Source organism: Drosophila busckii, chromosome 2L (assembly GCF_011750605.1).
Source record: "Drosophila busckii strain San Diego stock center, stock number 13000-0081.31 chromosome 2L, ASM1175060v1, whole genome shotgun sequence".
Lineage (NCBI taxonomy): Eukaryota > Metazoa > Arthropoda > Insecta > Diptera > Drosophilidae > Drosophila > Drosophila busckii.
The window spans coordinates 14772827-14789888 of NC_046604.1; the positions used below are offsets into that span (position 1 = coordinate 14772827).

At 42.3% G+C, this 17062-nt stretch overlaps 7 protein-coding genes across 10 annotated transcripts; 4 read left to right on the forward strand and 3 right to left on the reverse strand.

The window, feature by feature from the left end:
- The first annotated feature begins 26 nt into the window (after nt 1-26).
- On the forward strand, nt 27-1976 carry LOC108600085 (elongator complex protein 3). Its single transcript, XM_017987448.2, has 4 exons — nt 27-124; nt 184-425; nt 486-1351; nt 1410-1976. Exons 1-4 carry the CDS (start codon nt 103-105, stop codon nt 1942-1944), a joined length of 1665 nt encoding a protein of 554 aa, XP_017842937.1. The 5' UTR covers nt 27-102; the 3' UTR covers nt 1945-1976.
- Nucleotides 1977-3123: 1147 nt separating this feature from the next.
- On the reverse strand, nt 3124-6602 carry LOC108594441 (PHD finger protein 14). Its single transcript, XM_017979616.2, has 3 exons — nt 5674-6602; nt 4363-5623; nt 3124-3993 (listed from the first exon to the last, which is right to left on the reverse strand). The coding sequence occupies exons 1-3, from the start codon at nt 6553-6555 to the stop codon at nt 3221-3223; spliced, it is 2916 nt and encodes a 971-aa protein (XP_017835105.1). The 5' UTR covers nt 6556-6602; the 3' UTR covers nt 3124-3220.
- Nucleotides 6603-6744: 142 nt separating this feature from the next.
- LOC108594355 (tRNA selenocysteine 1-associated protein 1) lies at nt 6745-7968 on the reverse strand. Its single transcript, XM_017979513.2, has 2 exons — nt 7810-7968; nt 6745-7758 (listed from the first exon to the last, which is right to left on the reverse strand). The coding sequence occupies exons 1-2, from the start codon at nt 7855-7857 to the stop codon at nt 6778-6780; spliced, it is 1029 nt and encodes a 342-aa protein (XP_017835002.1). The 5' UTR covers nt 7858-7968; the 3' UTR covers nt 6745-6777.
- Nucleotides 7969-8000: 32 nt separating this feature from the next.
- On the forward strand, nt 8001-8513 carry LOC108594358 (NADH dehydrogenase [ubiquinone] 1 alpha subcomplex subunit 2). The gene is made up of 3 exons (XM_017979516.2): nt 8001-8146; nt 8210-8316; nt 8383-8513. Exons 1-3 carry the CDS (start codon nt 8049-8051, stop codon nt 8463-8465), a joined length of 288 nt encoding a protein of 95 aa, XP_017835005.1. The 5' UTR covers nt 8001-8048; the 3' UTR covers nt 8466-8513.
- On the reverse strand, nt 8514-10088 carry LOC108594356 (probable pseudouridine-5'-phosphatase). 2 transcript variants are annotated; one of them, XM_017979514.1, is made up of 4 exons: nt 9990-10088; nt 9721-9829; nt 9178-9396; nt 8514-8990 (listed from the first exon to the last, which is right to left on the reverse strand). In XM_017979514.1, exons 2-4 carry the CDS (start codon nt 9782-9784, stop codon nt 8578-8580), a joined length of 696 nt encoding a protein of 231 aa, XP_017835003.1. In that variant the 5' UTR covers nt 9785-9829; nt 9990-10088; the 3' UTR covers nt 8514-8577. The 2 variants fall into 2 exon arrangements, with proteins under 2 accessions (XP_017835003.1, XP_017835004.1); XM_017979515.1 differs by lacking the exon at nt 9178-9396 and adding an exon at nt 9438-9656.
- Nucleotides 10089-10741: 653 nt separating this feature from the next.
- LOC108594284 (androgen-induced gene 1 protein) lies at nt 10742-16971 on the forward strand. 3 transcript variants are annotated; one of them, XM_017979421.2, is made up of 3 exons: nt 10742-11197; nt 16081-16301; nt 16368-16971. In XM_017979421.2, exons 1-3 carry the CDS (start codon nt 11000-11002, stop codon nt 16690-16692), a joined length of 744 nt encoding a protein of 247 aa, XP_017834910.1. In that variant the 5' UTR covers nt 10742-10999; the 3' UTR covers nt 16693-16971. The 3 variants fall into 3 exon arrangements, with proteins under 3 accessions (XP_017834910.1, XP_017834911.1, XP_017834909.1); XM_017979422.1 differs by lacking the exon at nt 10742-11197 and adding an exon at nt 15065-15271; XM_017979420.2 differs by lacking the exon at nt 10742-11197 and adding an exon at nt 15665-15909.
- On the forward strand, nt 12082-14386 carry LOC108594282 (protein amnionless). Its single transcript, XM_017979419.1, has one exon. It carries the CDS (start codon nt 12807-12809, stop codon nt 14340-14342), a length of 1536 nt encoding a protein of 511 aa, XP_017834908.1. The 5' UTR covers nt 12082-12806; the 3' UTR covers nt 14343-14386.
- Nucleotides 16972-17062: the final 91 nt, after the last annotated feature.

Consider the following 17062-nt stretch of genomic DNA (forward strand, 5'->3'; position numbering starts at 1 on the left):
CAATAAACAGATCGCATTGACCAACACTTGCACACGTGCACTAAAAAGTTGACAAATAACATTTGTTGACTATAAAACTAATTTACGCATACAACCTGCGGCATGAAACCAAAAAAGAAGCTGGGTAAGCAATTAACACGTATATAGTATAAAAAATTATATTCAAACAATATTCTATAAAAGCTGTGGGCCTTAGTCGCGAGGAGCGCCAGGTGCTGGTTACGGGCGAAATCATACAAGAACTGCTGAAAGCGCACGAAGCCAAGAGAGATGTGAATTTAAATCGCATGAAATCGCTTATTTCTTCGAAATATGGACTCGACAGCTCACCGAAACTGGTTGATATTATAGCAGCTGTGCCACAGGATGCAAAGAAGATACTGCTACCAAAATTGAGGGCCAAGCCCATAAGAACAGCAAGCGGCGTAAGTAGCAACCTGCACACAGTGGTACCAAATAAGCAATAAATGATTTCGATTTTACAGATAGCCGTGGTAGCTGTGATGTGTAAGCCACATCGTTGTCCACATATTAATTTTACCGGCAATATATGCGTGTACTGTCCAGGCGGACCAGACAGTGACTTTGAGTACTCGACGCAGTCATATACGGGCTATGAGCCCACCTCAATGAGAGCTATACGCGCACGCTATGATCCTTTCCTACAGACACGACATCGTGTGGAGCAGCTAAAGCAGCTGGGACACTCTGTGGACAAAGTTGAATTTATTGTCATGGGTGGCACTTTTATGGCGCTGCCAGAGGACTATCGAGACTACTTTATAAGGAACCTGCATGATGCTTTGTCGGGACACAGCAGCGCCAATGTGGCCGAGGCAGTACGCTACTCTGAAAAGTCACGCACCAAGTGCATTGGCATTACCATTGAAACACGTCCGGATTACTGCTTAAAGCGTCACATCACGGATATGTTGAACTATGGCTGTACACGCCTAGAGATTGGCGTGCAGTCTGTCTACGAAGATGTGGCTAGGGATACGAATCGTGGACACACAGTGCAGGCAGTATGTGAGACATTCAAAATGGGCAAGGATGCAGGCTATAAAATTGTAACGCACATGATGCCAGATCTGCCCAATGTGGACTTTGAGCGTGACATCGAGCAGTTTATTGAATACTTTGAGAATCCCGCTTTTCGTTCCGATGGCTTGAAAATCTATCCCACGCTGGTCATACGAGGCACTGGTCTTTATGAACTCTGGAAGACAGGTCGCTATAAGTCCTATCCGCCATCAATGCTAGTAGATTTGGTGGCCAAAATACTGGCACTAGTGCCGCCATGGACGCGTGTATATAGGGTGCAGCGCGATATACCCATGCCGCTGGTCAGGTAGGCAGAACCAAATTAATACTTACTAAACTCAAACTAAAATCCATTTTCCCTGTAGCTCTGGTGTGGAGCATGGTAATCTACGTGAATTGGCGCTGGCACGCATGAAAGATCTGGGCACGACTTGTCGAGATGTGCGAACTCGTGAGGTTGGCATCCAGGAAATACACAACAAAGTGCGTCCCTATGAGATCGAGCTTATACGCCGTGATTATGTTGCCAATGGTGGCTGGGAAACATTTTTATCCTACGAGGATCCCGAGCAGGATATACTTGTGGGACTGTTGCGTCTGCGTCAGTGTTCTGCTGACACGTTCCGGCCAGAGCTGCAAGGCAAATGCTCCATTGTACGCGAACTGCATGTCTATGGGTCAGTTGTGCCTGTTAGCTCCAGAGATCCCACCAAGTTTCAGCATCAGGGCTTTGGTATGCTGCTCATGGAGGAGGCGGAACGTATTGCTACGCAAGAGCACGGCAGCACCAAGATAGCCGTTATCTCTGGCGTTGGCACACGCAATTATTATCGCAAACTGGGCTACGAGCTGGATGGACCTTATATGTCCAAGAAGCTGGATATAATGTCCTCAACCTAAGCTTATACCCTATTAAATGTTTATATTTATAGCATAATATAAATGTTAATATTTTTCAAATACTTAATTATGTATAAAACTGTATAAAATAATTATACATTTTAATACTTTGAATGCTCCACACTTAGTTTTTGTTTTATTTCAAGCTTTGAGAAGCTAAATAACATCCGATCCGAATGCTTTATACTACATTATGTTGGTGATAAAAATAAAATTAAAACGAGTATACGCTTTATGCGTATAAGCCTTAACAAAATATTTGTACGAGTTGTGAACAAAATGGTAAACAAACAAGACAATATAAATATCATATCAATCTCGGATAAGCCTTAACTCAGCGAAATGACATCCAATTTCAGTGTTTTATGCCTTGTTAGACTCATGAGATGCATAAGAATAAGACTGCATTCAAAATTGGAAGTTTTAAGATTTTCGATATTTTGGCAAAAAACGTGAACGTGACCCCTGTAAATTTTTGCCAAAAATGATGCCGTCTTCATTTCTCATACGTTCTAACTTTGAGAAGCTAATATCTCAGCCAAAAAAAATCGGACTGAAGAGTGGTTTAGCTTAATTTAATCATGAGATTTTAAATAAACATATGTTGTTACGTTTGATCAATAAAAAAATTGTTTCGACAAAGTTATGGTAATAAATCCAATGGCAATAAAAGACAATACAGCAGACATGTGTTTTTTTTATTTTTTATTTAAAGCTTTGAACGTACAATGTTTTATTTCAATTACAAAAGAACTAAATTCATTTTGAATGTAAAAATTTAATCTGAACTGGGTAAAACTGGCGGTTATAACAAAGGTAAGTAGATGGATGCGAAAGGTAAGTAAGCTAAGTAATTTACGTTTGTTATTGTTGTTTTACATAAATCCAGGCTAAAGAATCCTTTCCTCTCGCTGCTATTGCCCATGATGATCAAATAATTACATCAATAACAAAAGCTTGATACATCCATAATAAAAGATTTTGAAAAGCTGTAACTCAAATAAACAAAAATCAGATAAAAGAGGCTCTTAATTTAATTCATTCATAAGCTATATCTCCTCCAAAAAAAATCGGACTGAAGAGTTAATCTTGTTATTAAAACAATTTTATGCATTTTATTTCGTTTTATTTGTTTTTCAAGCGACTTTAAAATTTTAACTATGATTAGCCAAAAGAGTTGATAATAATAGGTAAAGGAGCCAAGATGGTATATAGTATAAACTTATGGAAAAGTATAAAAATCTTATGACAAATATGTCAAATATTACAGACTAAATTATTTTCCCTTTCTGGGAAGCGCCTCCTCGTCCGTGGGATCACAATCGGCACAATGCCAGGAGTAGCCACGTATTTTGGGTGACTTCTTGAGTGGCGGATCGAGGCAGGAAAAATGATAATGCTTGTGGCAAACATCGCAGGTTACAACCTGGTTGGCCTTGCCGCTCTGGCTGCAGACGCAGCAGTTGATCTCGATAGTCACCTTGGGAGCGGAGATACGCGGTCTTCCGGGACGCTGCTTGCGTGGCGTTGTCTTGCGCGGACTAACCTTACGCTGTGGTGACGCTGTCTCTTTTTGTGGCCGCTGCGGCGTAGGGATGACCTCCTCGGGCATATTAACAATCACCTCGGGCTGGGTTATCTCCTCCACAGTCTCTACGGATGTGGGCCTAGAGGCCTCATCTACGGAACGCACTGCATTGGCGGGCACATAGAAGCTACGTGACTCTGGTGCATCCTCGCCTGGCAAGCGCAGTGTCTTGAAAATAATCTTAATGGTGCTGCCGGTCCCTGCATCCGGCGTTGTATCTTCTCCATGTGCACGCTTCTTACGCTTGCGCTTATGCTCTTTGCTGAAGGATTTTTCGGTATCCGAAGACAAATTGTGTTTGTTTTTATGCTTATCCTTGCGTTTGCCTTTGCGTGAGGATTGTTTGCCGGTGCAGTCATCTATGGAATCCTCACAGCCAGAAACATGCGAGTTGCTTCGCAAGGTGGTAGCTGCTGCAGTGGGCGTGGCTAGCAGTTCAGCTGTGGGCGTGGTTAGTTGTACTGCGTGAAAAAATGAGAGTTCATAAAGCGTTCAATTGCTTGGAGTGGCGTCAATGCTGCCATGACCCAAATGAGTTGTATAAGGAAAGGATATAAGGGATATGATGATGATGCATGCATGTGGATTCCGAAAGTGTAGTTAAATTACATATCACAATAAAACACTTCAAAATATAATAAAAATTAAATTGGTATTATAAAATGCAAAAAGAAATGAAAACAAAAGATAGTTAATTAGATGATTACAAATTAAGCAACAATTATTATTATTCAACAAAGTTGAAACATGTATAGATGGCTTCTAGATGAAAGTACAATTCGCATACAAAGAGTAAAGTTAGACAGTCCAGAATTGACTTGGATACCTACCATTGATAGGAGTTTTGCGTGGCGACTGCAGCTTGGCACGTTTGGGTGACTTGGTGAGATCCTCCACAGCATCAGTGGCAACAGGCAGAGATTTATTGAGCGCACGCTTGGCAGGCGTTACTTCCTTGGGCAACTCGTCCAGCGAATAACGATCCACATAGACCAAGTGTCCATCCTTGTTGAAGCGTGTGCGTGATTTGCGTGGACCAGGTGAAATTTCTGTGACAGCATCGGAGACATCAGATTTATCGCAGCACTCGGAGCACTGCCAGCCATACTGTTTGGATTTCTTGGGCGGACGTGTGAGCGGCGGATTGAGGCAACCAAGATGATAGTGCAAATTGCAGGTGTCGCACTTGACAAGCAAATGCTGATCATTGTGGCGCTTACAAATGCCGCAGTTAAAGGAGGGTGCAATGGAGGCGGCACCTTTGCCACTGCTTGGAGGCTGTTGTTGCTGCTGCTGTTGAGTGCTAAGTAAGCGCGAGTTGTCCAGTTTGCTGCCAGTCAGATGCGACAAAGGAAAACCCACGCCCATTTTCAGCGCTGCCGCTGTGGGCACCGATATGGGGCGTTGCGGTGGTGTGGCTATCTTAAGCTGTGGCTCCGGCAGCGGACGTGCTATTGCCTCCAATGTTGGCAAACTCAATACAGGACAGAGTTGTGTCAGAGCACTGTGCAGTGTATTAAGCAACTGGCTTAGATTGTCCTTGTTAGACTTGAGCTGCTTGCGTTGCTCCAATGCAGCATCGTACTGTGCACGAAGCTCATCCTGCTGCTGACTCAACTGCGCGTTCTCACGTATCAGCTGCTGCTGCTGCTGCTTGAAGTCCGAGATGCGTGCTATGCGATCCAAATAGTAGGCAGTAAATTCAACGCTAAAAGCAGGCGCTATATGCCATTTTTTGCGTATGTCCTGCAAGGCTTGTATGTGCGCCTCCCGCTGTTCGAGCTGCTCTACATCTACAGCCATAAACTCTGCTTTGTCTAGCAGACGACGGCAGGCAGAGGCGGAGCTAGTCAGCAGGCGTGACATCTTCTGTGTGGGCACCCAGGGTGCAGGCTTCATTTGCTTATGCTGCGCATACTTTTGCTGTATCTTTAGCAATTTGCGTTGTATGCGCGCCTGTGCGGGATTTGGACGTGCGTCGCTAGTTTGCTGTTGTTGCTGTGAGCGCTGCTTGGCCTGCTGCAGCATATTGAGACGCAGTGTGTGATAGTTGCGTCGACGTTTCTTTATCATTTCCTTCTCAGAGTGCACCTAAAATTAACTGAACATAAGTATTTGCGCATGCAAGGATTCTCTCTTACCTTGCAGTGGGCATAGAATGGATCTGCCGCATCATCCTCATGCGCTTCTATCAGATAACCGGCCACTTGTGCGCAGGTCACATGGAAGTAAGTCTTGCACATGCCCGCATCGCAGCCAATGCAGACGCCGGTGCGCGCAAAGAGTGAGTTGTCGCATAGCGAGCAGAGCTTGCCACCCCATTTGCTGTACTGCATTTCAAAGAGCGTTACCGAGCTCAATTGTTCCACCTCGCCAAAGGCCACGCCTGGTACGTAAAGCGCGCATATGAGATGAACCCACTTGCCCACATCCGTTTCCTTGTAAATGCCGCCTTTGTTGGGACAGAGCTCGCAGTCTGGTTCGGAGACACCGGCACGACAAGCCTCACAGAACCAGGGCTCCGTGGAGCAGGTTGAGTTGGTGCTGGAGATGCTTACGTTATCGCTCACGCCATAGCAGCCCTCATGTACGGATACGCCGCAAGCGTCGCACTCTACAATCTCATTTACATCGTCGCTGCGCTCACCAAGGCAGACGCAGCACATGCGCTTCGCCGGCGCAGTACACTCACCGTTATATCCATTAAGGCGCGGCTGTGCCGGCACCACAGCTAATGCTGTCTGCGCTACCTCCTCCTGATTACCATTATTATCTGCCAGCAATTGGCGCAACTGAAGCGTTGAGTCTTCACTTTGGGCATCGCTGTCGGCATCTGAGTCGCTGTCACTGCTGCTGCTTTCATCACTGCTGCCGCCATCGCCATCGCTCTCATCCTTTGAACCATCTGAACAGTTATCAATATCCGGCAAAAAATCGCTGTCAGATGAGCTCTCGCCCAGATCAAATTCCAGCAACGCCTGTGTCGTGATTTTGGGCTGGCGCATACGCTTAAACGGCGCCATTTATTTATTTTATAAACTAATATTTAATTTTTTTTAATGAGTCGCGAACAAAAAAATCTCGCAAAAACTAGTGCTGGACTGCATACGATATTAATTGTATGATCGAAATGTTATCGAAACTGAAGTCGCGCCAAGAAGGCAAAAATTAAAAACTGCAATTTTAAGCAACTAAATCAGTTTATTATTTAATTTATTAGTAATACAATTAATTCATAACTACATCTAAAACACTTCCAGCTGCTCAATGGGCAGCCACTTAGAGCTCTCTAAAGCATCATACAGATGATGATCGGAATCAATAGTCTCCCGATTTAGTTTATCCACATCTAGCACAAACTTGTGTTCCTCCAGACCATAATCATCCTCTGACCCATTAGGTGGTACTGTCTGTTGCTGTTGTTCATATTGAGCGCTGCGCTGTGCGCTCCAAGCTTCGGCATGCTGCGCTAACGTCTGTGGATTTGAATGCGACTGCGATAAGGCCTGCTGATAATAGGCGGCAGCATCCGTAATGGAAGGAACACCGCTCTGCTCGTAGTAGCCCTGCCAGGCATTGTAGCCTTGCCAGTAGGTACTGGTGGGATCATAGTACTGCGAGTAGTCAGCCCCAGCGCTGGTGGATGAGGTTGTGGTGCTGGATCCGCCGTAACCATAGCCAGTGCTGGCATTGCCCAAAGCAGCAGTAAGCTCTGCCTTCGGTTTGGGCACTGCATTACAGATCTTAATAGGCTTAGTTCCCAGGCCTATATAACCGTTCATATCATACAGCGCCGACTTTTGTTCATCCTCAATGCCAAAGCGCACAAAGCCATAGCCCTTGGAGAAACCCAGACTGTCCAAGATTACCTTGGCCGTTTTTATAGATGTATACTTGCTGGAGAACACCTTGTATAATGAATAGTCATCCACATCCGAGCTAAGATCGCCCACCCAAACACTAAACTCGCGTTCATTACCAGGTAGCTTATACGAATTGCTGGCAGAGTTCAAGCGAAAACGCACGATTGGGTTAGTGCCGGGTATGGGTTTACCATTTAGCTTATGCATGGCATCGAGCGCATGATCATCTGATATGAAATTCACAAAGCAATAGCCAGCAGGCTCGCCAGTATACTTGTTCCGCATCAGACGCACCGTAGTGGGATCTTCACCCATCTTGCGAAATGCGGCAATTATAAAATTCTCCGTCATATATGATTCCAACTGCAAAAGTATAGTTTAATATCATGCTGTAACATAACAATTCACACTTACACTCCCCATCCATAGCTGGCAATGTACAGAACCCATGACTTTGTTCATAAAATATTATTATTAAATTGCTTTAAGAAAACACGCGTAAACAAATTACAGAGCACACTTATCGATAATAATGCCTGCTTAGCAACACTGTCAAAGGCTGCCCACTTGCCAACAGTTTGCTTGCACAACATACAAAAACTGTCTGGCAGCACTGTTAAATTTTCAAAAAAATTTAAAAACATATTTCCAAAATGCGTTTGACTTTGGCTGTTTTGGGAAATTTTACGCATAAATTAAAAGAGCTGCGTATTATACTGGATCCAGCTAGTGATGCTTCCAAGGGTGCCAGGTGTGTTACAATGCTTTGTCCACGATTTTATTACATAATTTTGTAAAAAAAAAATGTTCTTAGGGAATTTGTGCAAAGGTTTTATCCCAATCTGAAGAGAGATAATCCACAGTTGTCTATTTTAGTAAGGGAATGCAATGGTATACAGCCCAGATTATATGCCCGTTATGGTGAGATAGTGGCAGTAAAAAGAGTTAAAACATTAATATTTAAATGCTTAAACTTACGCGCTTTAGCTAAGGGCAAGGAGGTATCCATATCTTTGACTAATCAGGAAGCACCAGATATAAAAAAGCAGTTGGACGCTTTTGGCAAATAAATGTAATGTAATTAATACACAGAAATATACAGCAAGGCCGTAAGCAAATGGTATGTCTATTTATTTATTGCGCTTTGGCGCTTTAAGCCTCTTTTAAGTACTTTATCAAAATTTAATTAGAAAACGGTGGCAGACCAAACTGTTCCGGCTTGAAATCCTGTAGAGAACCCAATACTTGGGTGGCATGTGAAGTATTCTCCGTAGATAGACGAGGATCTGGCACCATGACCACCTGCATGCCTGCAGCATTGGCAGCTGTCACTCCGTTAGGTGAATCTTCAAACACTAGACAGTTCTCTGCAGTGGGCTTATCGCTAAAACGCGCTGCCGCTATTAGGAAAATATCTGGCGCAGGTTTGCCATGTTTCACCTCCTTGTCTGTGGAACCACAGACACGATGATGGAATAAATTGAAAAGCTCACGATGATTTGTAGTTTTAAGCTCGACCATTTCGGCGCCCGAGCTTGTAGCCAAGGCAAAAGGTACTTTATGGGCGTGTAGATGACGCAAAAGGCGCTCAGCACCTGCAATCCAAAAAAGATTATTAGTATAAGATCGTAATTATAAAATTGGGCCTTCATTCAATCGGTCTCTCCAGCTCTTAAATTTTCAAACATGCAAACTAAACATAAATGTTTATGACTTGGCACAAAACGTTCCTAAGCTAACTCTAATTTGTCTATAACTCCCCACCCCGTGGTCATTGCTAACCTTGGAGCAGTGGGACATCGTGCATCCGTTCGCCGCACATCTTGTGGTATCGCTTCAAAAATTCATTCACAGTAATGGGCAACTTGCAATCCTCTACTGCTATTTCAGCGGAGCGCTGCTCCGTTGTGCCCATGAGCTTAAAACGCACCGATTCCGGATAAGGACGATTAAAGCTGGCGGCTATTTGTCTAGTTATTTCCTCGTAAATGCGTTCAGTGTCTGTAAGAGCAAGAGCACCCCATTGGTATGGCAATTAGTACCTGGCATTAATTTAGCATCTTTCATCAATTTGCGCGCGTTCTCTGCTTGTTGCTGGGCGTACTCTTCCCATGTCATTGGCAGCTCATACTCCTTGAGCATAAACTCGGCCACCTGCTGCGTTTGCAATCCCATAATCTGCTCCTTCACATCGAAAGTGAAGGTTTTACCATATGGATCAAGCACCTGTTGTGCGGCCACCGTGTAAAGAGTCTCGGTGTCTAGGTTAAGCATGTGTAGCATATATTTATGTGTTTACATTTCACTTTTGCGAACGACACTTACCCAGCAGCAGTCCATCCATATCAAAGATGCAGTGCGTCACATTTCTCAGTACCTTACTCGCCATTTCCTTGTGTTATGTAATTCCGTGCCTTGTAATTTGCGTTGTTTACTGCAAAACAGATTAACATATGTTTTCCATTTGCGGTTAGAAAAGCTCTGTTTTCTATTTATATTTCTTATCTGCTACCATTTTACATGTTTTTTTTTTGCTAATTGTCCTTGACGGAATGACATTGTGTAATTATTAGAAGAGTTTAACCTTGACCTACACAAAATTCTTCCGCTCTGTGTCAGTGCCTCTGAAGTTTGTACAATTGTAAACAAATAATATAGGAGCGAGCGAAATGCAAATTGTTTCAGTGCTGCCAGAATTTTAACAAGTTTCTGTAGACGCTGCGCGGATAAAATAAAAATGTGCCAGTGTTGTGCAATTAAAAAGCTAATTTATCGTGGATTAATTATCAATTGAATAATTCGTTAGGATAATTGAATAATCAAATGGAGCATGCTTGGCCCGGATAATGCTAGGGATTTGTTAGCTTTTTATTTGCGCATCACTGATACATGGCACGGATACAACTGATGGCGCGGAGATTTGAATGTTGAATGTTTTAGGGGATGTCTAAATGTTAAATGTCTGATAAAGGTATTAATAAATACAATAAACTAGAGCCAAACTTCGTTCATATAATATTTAAGCATACACATGATACAAATGTTTTTATGCATTTTGGCGATGATGGCGATGTTTACCGGTACTCTGATTTCAAATAGGACATGGACATGCGCACAGACTAGACATAAACAAACATTCAAATTGCGAAGCAACAGTACAAGTGCTTAACGACACGTATATATACATATGTACATGTGTACGTGTGTTTTTGGTGCGACAGGCAATGCGGCGTATGAGCAACATTTACACGCAGTGCGACTCCAGTTGCTCATACGCTCAGTTGTGTGTAAGGCAAGCAAAATAAAAAATATATATATGTATTTAAACAGTAAAATATAAATTGCGTGTAAAGAGGCAAATTTACGAACGCGTTAGCAACGCGTGTTAATCGAATTGTTGAACTAAAACAGCATAAAATCCATTAAATTATTAGCATATGTCCATTATAGGCGCTATTTGACTTTAGCTTGTATGTTTTCGTTTTCTTCGTCTTAAACATATTTTAAATATTTCTGTCAGTGGCGCAAATATTGATCGCTGACAAACATACCAACTAAAGTTTCTTTTGCAGTCGTAATAAAAAATAAATAAATCTAAAGCAATATGACAAAAGTGGAATTGTACAAATCCCGTGTGTTCGTTACGATAATACATCTATGTGCCTTGGGCCAATTCGCATATGGCTTATACTTTAGCAATTTTGAAATACAACGCAGCTATAAGCTCAAGACAAGCTTCAGTCGTCGCCTAGTGCCAGAGACTTTGCCACAAAAAGTTCGTTTCCTCAGCTATTGGTCGCTGGTAAGTAAACGCATTAAATTGTTTAATTTAATAAATTTAAATCTGACGGAAATGCGGTAGAGACAGCGTCCATAAAAAATCGTTTCAAGTGTGCCAATTGCAAAACAGGAATTATTGTAATATTTTTCGCTTTCATTTATGTCTGCCATATGTGCATTATTTTGTTTATGGTTCTGCTATGTATATATAAAAATTGTACATTTTTATCTTTGTGGGGTCAACAGCAGTCCAGCAGCCACAAGCCATAGTATCTTGCAGATACATTTACATTCCATTTGCCTCATTATCCCAGGCACTTTTGTTGTCGCTACAAAGTGTTACTCACACCCACACACACACAACACTCCACACATGTAAAATGGCCACAATTAAATTTTTTTATTTATTTGCTCAGGCGTGCGCGAATATTTTTGTTTGGCCAGCATGAAATCAAAAACTCTGGAATTGTAAATCTGAAAAAAATATATATACGACGCTTGGCCGAGTTTACTTGACCGCACGCGCTGATGAATGCCAGACTATCTTTATTTTGGCATTGTTTTAAATATATGCCATTTGTGGCATGCCCCACATACACAGACATTTAAATTATGGGGCATCATTCAATAAGCATTTTAAAAATTTGCTTGCTTGATTTAGTTCAATCAATTTATAATGCTTCGCATGAAAAATTAAAGAGATTTATGCTACTTTAAGAAGTTTGTTAAAAATTCGGGGAAGATCCTTAAAAGATCATAAATCACAATTTAAGAAAAGAAACCACCAGCAAGGTAAACAACAAATCAAATTAAATATTTGTACACAGCTTTTTTTTTCGATTGATTACCTTAGTTTTATTTCAAGTTCAATAAGAAGCTCGACCACGCAAAATTCTTTGATCTCTTCCAGGCAAAGTGCCTGCATATCTATAGATCTCCACGTGGATACCACAAGAAAAACTTGTGTTGACTTTTCGACTCTGCTATCTCTCATGTGTTTTCCACTTGTTTTTTAGCAAATTGCTTTCATGTGTGGTGGACTATACATTATCATCCGGTTGTTAATACTTTATTCTTTTGTATTTTGTTGGCACTACCATGTCTAAAATACCGTGCAGCTTCCATCGTCCGGCCCGAGAATGTTTATATCGACGAAATCAGAATGAAAATAAACGTTGTTGTTGCTATTTCTTCCACATTTTCTCCAAAACAATTGCATTTGTGGAACAGCAGCTTCAACTATTGGCCCAGCATTCAGTTATTTATAGCAGCAACAATAGCACACATGTATGTGTATGTGTGTGTGTGTGCGTATGTGTGTAGGGGTAGCATCCATTTCGTCTTCGTCGCGCAGATTCAACACAATTTATTACTCGATTTATTAGGCAAATTCATTAAACTAAAGAATGCCAAATTGTTTGCTGCTGAAAGTAATTTTCAGCGTTAAAAACTTAAAATTGCAGAGAATAGAGTGGAATGTTTTTTGTTTAGAGGGCATTAAAAATGCGGCTAAGACTTGGGTGAGTCGAATTTGATAACGATGATGAGCTGCGAGACGCCCCCAAAATTAAATCACACAACTTTGCCCGATGATTTGGTTTTGCCAGTAGACAAACGAACGTTGCAGCAGCATGTGGCAAGTTAAATTAATAACGGTTATAATATTGCTGCTGGAGTTGGAGACGGAAACAGAGGCTATTAAATGGCACGGCGCAGGAGCGGATTTTTATAATACAGCTGCCTGGTTAAATTACATACCTTGTGCCAAAGATTTGGTTGTATTTCCGGCGTATTATCCGGCAGTGCTGCCACTACCTCCAGCACTGTCTGTGGGTGGCTTTAAGCTGCCACGTCAGGGTGCGCTGCTGCTGGCAGAGGATGCGCAAATCAATTTGGGAGCAGCAAGCCAGAGCTGTGAGCACGAGCGGGGGCAAGCTTATCTGCAGCCAGCGCAAGTGAGCAAATGGTTTGATCCACGCAGTTGGAGCAGCACGCCCACTACGATCAACGCCCCAGAATTAGAACGCGTGCCTTGCGATGATGATCATGTCATTATTAATGCCAACAATGGTCCAATTGCTTTTGATCTGGAGAACGTGCAATTCTTACGCTTGGGTCAACTGATACTCGCCGGCGCTAGCTTATCGAAGCAGTATCTGCAGGAGCTGCTGCAACGTGAACTGGGCCAGCTCTTGTTCCAAAATGCAGCCGCTGTTAGCGTGGAATATTATCGTGGTCAGCTTTGTGGCTGTCATAAGGACTACGAGCGTCTGCTGGAGCCGGTCTGTCATAATGTGGAAACGCGCTGTCCAGTGCCGCACTGCGTTTCACCTCTGCGCCCGCTCGGCTCCTGTTGCTTTGTTTGTGGCGCCACCTTGACGTTGCCCAGCGAGCATTGCCTGGCCGAGGAGCGTCAGCAGTTGCTCAAGTTCATACAACAGGAAATGAAGCAGCAGCAGCTGGAGCAGCAGCTGCAATTTCATGTGGACTATGTGGGCTCCGCCCAGTATGGCAACCATCTGCAGCTCATCATCACCGATCGCGATGGCTACAGCGAGCGTAGCGTGCAGTTTATGCACCATTTGGTAGCACAACGTAATCATAGCACATTGCTGCATGGACAAGCCCAGCTCCAGCTCAAGTTTGCCGGACGTCCCTATAATCCCAATGTCAGCTTCTTCTCTGTGCTTCTCATGCTCTTCTGCTTGGTGCTGGTTTGTGTGGTGGCCGTCATCATGCTGGCTCACTTTATGCCACAGCATCCGTATCTCAATCGCATTCCCCAGTGGATACATGATCCACGTCGCTGGCGTTGGCGTCATCTGGGCATACGTCTGCGTCGGAATTTGTTGTTTAATCGTTTTGATAATGCCGGAGCAGCTGCAGCGGCTAACTCTGCTGTGGGACGCTTGGGTGTTATTGGCTATGCTGCCGATCGGGATGAGCTGGAGGTGCGTGAGCGATCCTTTGATAATCCTATGTTTGAACAAGAGCCTGCAACTGCTGCAACCAGTGAAGCCCCCACCAAGTCGCCTTTGGATTTATTGCCTGCTAATGTGGAAGTGGGTGATCTGGATAGCTGCAGCGCGGAGGAGCAGGAGTTGACCGAAATCAATTTGGAGTCCTCGGAGTCTGAGAGCGATGCCGAGGCTGAAACTAAAGAATAAGTCGATAGCTTTCAAATTAATCGATATGCCATATAGGCTTTTAATATTGCCAGTGTTTATTAATTAAATAATTTTATTATTGTTATTATTACTCCTCAGTAAAAGCATTAAATGACAAAGGAAGCGTAATTATTCATTAATAGCTGACTAATATACATATCAAGAGCGCACTTTATGTGTATATCGTATTACACAGTATGTTGTTAATTATGTTAGCGCTACAATGCGCGCATTGATTAACCTTGTTTTATATATAAAACATACCTACCTAAATGTTTATGGTGCGTCATCTTGCCACCTTGACCCTTGACCTTCGCGGCTGCGTTGAAGCGCGTTGTAAACTAAATCAATAGTGTCGTCTTAGTTTGTGGCGACAAAAGCTGCCATAGAAGCTCTATTCAATGCAAGCTCATCCAATCAATACGTATAAATAGCCCACACCCCACTTCCCCTTTCTCTATCATCCATCATCTCTGCTCCAGGTGAAAGTGTTTTTGTTGCGTTTAAATTTAAATGCCCCATCAACTGCAATACGAATACGTTGATTATCTTCAGGCTCTGGCTACTTTGCACTTCAACGATAAGCGGTCTTATCAAAACCGGACCCCAAACATATATACATACATGCGTATGTATACATCACTTACACATGTATGTATGTATGTATGTGAGTGCATATAATATAGATTGTGACTAGTCGGCCGGCTAATCAGTACGCCGCGGTCTTTTGTGTGTTAAACATGGCCAAATTTAAGTCGAAAGCAAAAAGCTCTACGCCGGGTTTTAGTCGTGCCGTGCAGTTAATGCTGCATATTACGGCTGTTATTCAATTCAATTATGGCGTGTATTATTTCCATAATTTAGAAATGCCCCAAAGCGTCTTTCATCCCTATGCTGGCAAATTCAAATTTCTAACGTTCATATGTGCGGTAAGCCAACAGTGTGACCATTGTTTACATAAATACATCTAACGCGCTTGACAAATACTTACACGATCAGAAAAACATTAGCACTTGTCACTCGCACTTATGAAATTATTCCTTTCCGCACTGCTCACACGCTATTGCTGTGGATAATACGTGCTAATTCTAGCAAATACTTTATTTAGTATTACGAACAACAGGGCGTGCTTACAACTGCTGTTTAACGCTTAAATGTATCTCTGATTATTTGTTTTCAAATTATTACAATAAACATTGAGTTTGCTTTAACTATTTAAGAATATAAAATACCAACGATAAATACAAAAAAAATCAACAATATCAACATCGATGACACCATCGATAGTTTTGATACCATCCCTATTTGTGCGTTACTTTTGCTGTGAAAAATCAATTAAACTGCATTTTGTATTAATATGGCGACAGTCACCGCAACGCACACGCTATTTAATAGCATCTACGTGTCCTTAAAAACACTGCTGCACTTAACAGCAGCCGTACAATTCACATATGCCATTTACTACGATTACAAATATGTTCGATTCCCGGAAAATATTGAAGAACATACCCACCTAATACATCATCCATTTGGTGGAAAATTCAAATATCTAACATTCTTAGATGCGGTAAGCAACGGATGCAAATCCTAACCAGGTGTCTTATCTAAGCGATAACCGGTTTAGAGTTGCGTGTGTCAAGCTTCATTGATTGAGCAAATTGTACCGGAGCAGTAACCAACCCCCACTTGTGATTATCATTATATGCACGTATCTTTCAACCGCCTTTTCTACTTACAGATAATTCAAGCGCTATACTATATAGTCTCGCTGCTGAATGATTTTGTGGGCACAAATGAGCTCGTGCCAAAACGGGCACCGGCCATACGCAAGTTCAAGGATTGGCTAATGGCTACACTGGCCTTCCCCGTGGCCCTAAATGTGGGTGTAACCTTCTGGACGCTTTATGCCATTGATCGTGAACTGGTCTTTCCCAAAGTGTTGGATCCCGTCTTCCCCAGGTTCGTTAGCAGTTAAATATTTACTAAATCTTTATTTATATGCAATCTTTATTATATGCTTTACAGCTGGCTGAATCATATACTGCACACCAACATTGTGGTCTTCATTGTCTTGGAGCTCTTCACTTCATATCGCGCTTATCCCAAGCGCAGCAAGGGTCTAGCGGGATTGGGAATCTTCATGGTCAGCTATTTGGTGTGGATACACATTATTAAGCATTACTCCAATGTCTGGGTGTATCCGGTGCTGGAGGTTTTACAGTTTCCACAACGCATGGTATTCTTTGTGGCTGTCATTGGCTTTACATTGGCTCTCTATCTACTCGGCGAATTTCTCAACAATGTAGTCTGGGCCAAGGAGGTTAAGCTATCGCAGCGCAAAGCCAAGTAAATGCAGTCAACAATTAAAAACCAAAAAACCAAAAGCAGTTAGCGCTTAACACAACTTTGCAAAACTATAACAATTTAAATTTATCTATTACTGAATTTAATACTAGTAAAGTTGCACTTACAAGATTTGTAATTATTCAACGTTAGCTCAAAATGTAAGTTTGTTTTTTACTTTCAACTTAAAAACAAATGCACAGCAACAACTACAATTACCTGCGTTCTAAAGAAAAAATCCTGTAAATTCAATTCTAGCATCATAATTAATAAAAACAAAAGTCAAATTAGTAATGCAATGTATTGATTAAAATGGGTTTGGTCAGCTCTCCAGCTTGCTCAACCAACTGTAGCTAACTTCTGTAGAAATAGCAACG

Coding starts and splice junctions, on each gene's coding strand:
- LOC108594356 (XM_017979514.1), bottom strand. CDS start 9,784: ATGGCGAGTAAGGTACTGAGAAATGTGACGCACTGCATCTTTGATATG. Junction 9,397..9,720: donor TATGGATGGACTGCTGCTGG/GTAAGTGTCGTT, acceptor TTGCTCTTACAG/ACACTGAACGCATTTACGAG. Junction 8,991..9,177: donor CGATGTCCCACTGCTCCAAG/GTTAGCAATGAC, acceptor TTTGGATTGCAG/GTGCTGAGCGCCTTTTGCGT.
- LOC108594355 (XM_017979513.2), bottom strand. CDS start 7,857: ATGAACAAAGTCATGGGTTCTGTACATTGCCAGCTATGGATGGGGAGT. Junction 7,759..7,809: donor GCCAGCTATGGATGGGGAGT/GTAAGTGTGAAT, acceptor ATACTTTTGCAG/TTGGAATCATATATGACGGA.
- LOC108594282 (XM_017979419.1), top strand. CDS start 12,807: ATGTGGCAAGTTAAATTAATAACGGTTATAATATTGCTGCTGGAGTTG.
- LOC108594358 (XM_017979516.2), top strand. CDS start 8,049: ATGCGTTTGACTTTGGCTGTTTTGGGAAATTTTACGCATAAATTAAAA. Junction 8,147..8,209: donor GATGCTTCCAAGGGTGCCAG/GTGTGTTACAAT, acceptor AAATGTTCTTAG/GGAATTTGTGCAAAGGTTTT. Junction 8,317..8,382: donor CAGATTATATGCCCGTTATG/GTGAGATAGTGG, acceptor TACGCGCTTTAG/CTAAGGGCAAGGAGGTATCC.
- LOC108600085 (XM_017987448.2), top strand. CDS start 103: ATGAAACCAAAAAAGAAGCTGG. Junction 125..183: donor GAAACCAAAAAAGAAGCTGG/GTAAGCAATTAA, acceptor ATTCTATAAAAG/CTGTGGGCCTTAGTCGCGAG. Junction 1,352..1,409: donor ATACCCATGCCGCTGGTCAG/GTAGGCAGAACC, acceptor TTTTCCCTGTAG/CTCTGGTGTGGAGCATGGTA.
- LOC108594441 (XM_017979616.2), bottom strand. CDS start 6,555: ATGGCGCCGTTTAAGCGTATGCGCCAGCCCAAAATCACGACACAGGCG. Junction 5,624..5,673: donor CATTCTATGCCCACTGCAAG/GTAAGAGAGAAT, acceptor AGTTAATTTTAG/GTGCACTCTGAGAAGGAAAT. Junction 3,994..4,362: donor ACGCAAAACTCCTATCAATG/GTAGGTATCCAA, acceptor TTTTTCACGCAG/TACAACTAACCACGCCCACA.
- LOC108594284 (XM_017979420.2), top strand. CDS start 15,700: ATGGCGACAGTCACCGCAACGCACACGCTATTTAATAGCATCTACGTG. Junction 15,910..16,080: donor ATCTAACATTCTTAGATGCG/GTAAGCAACGGA, acceptor TTCTACTTACAG/ATAATTCAAGCGCTATACTA. Junction 16,302..16,367: donor TTGGATCCCGTCTTCCCCAG/GTTCGTTAGCAG, acceptor TATGCTTTACAG/CTGGCTGAATCATATACTGC.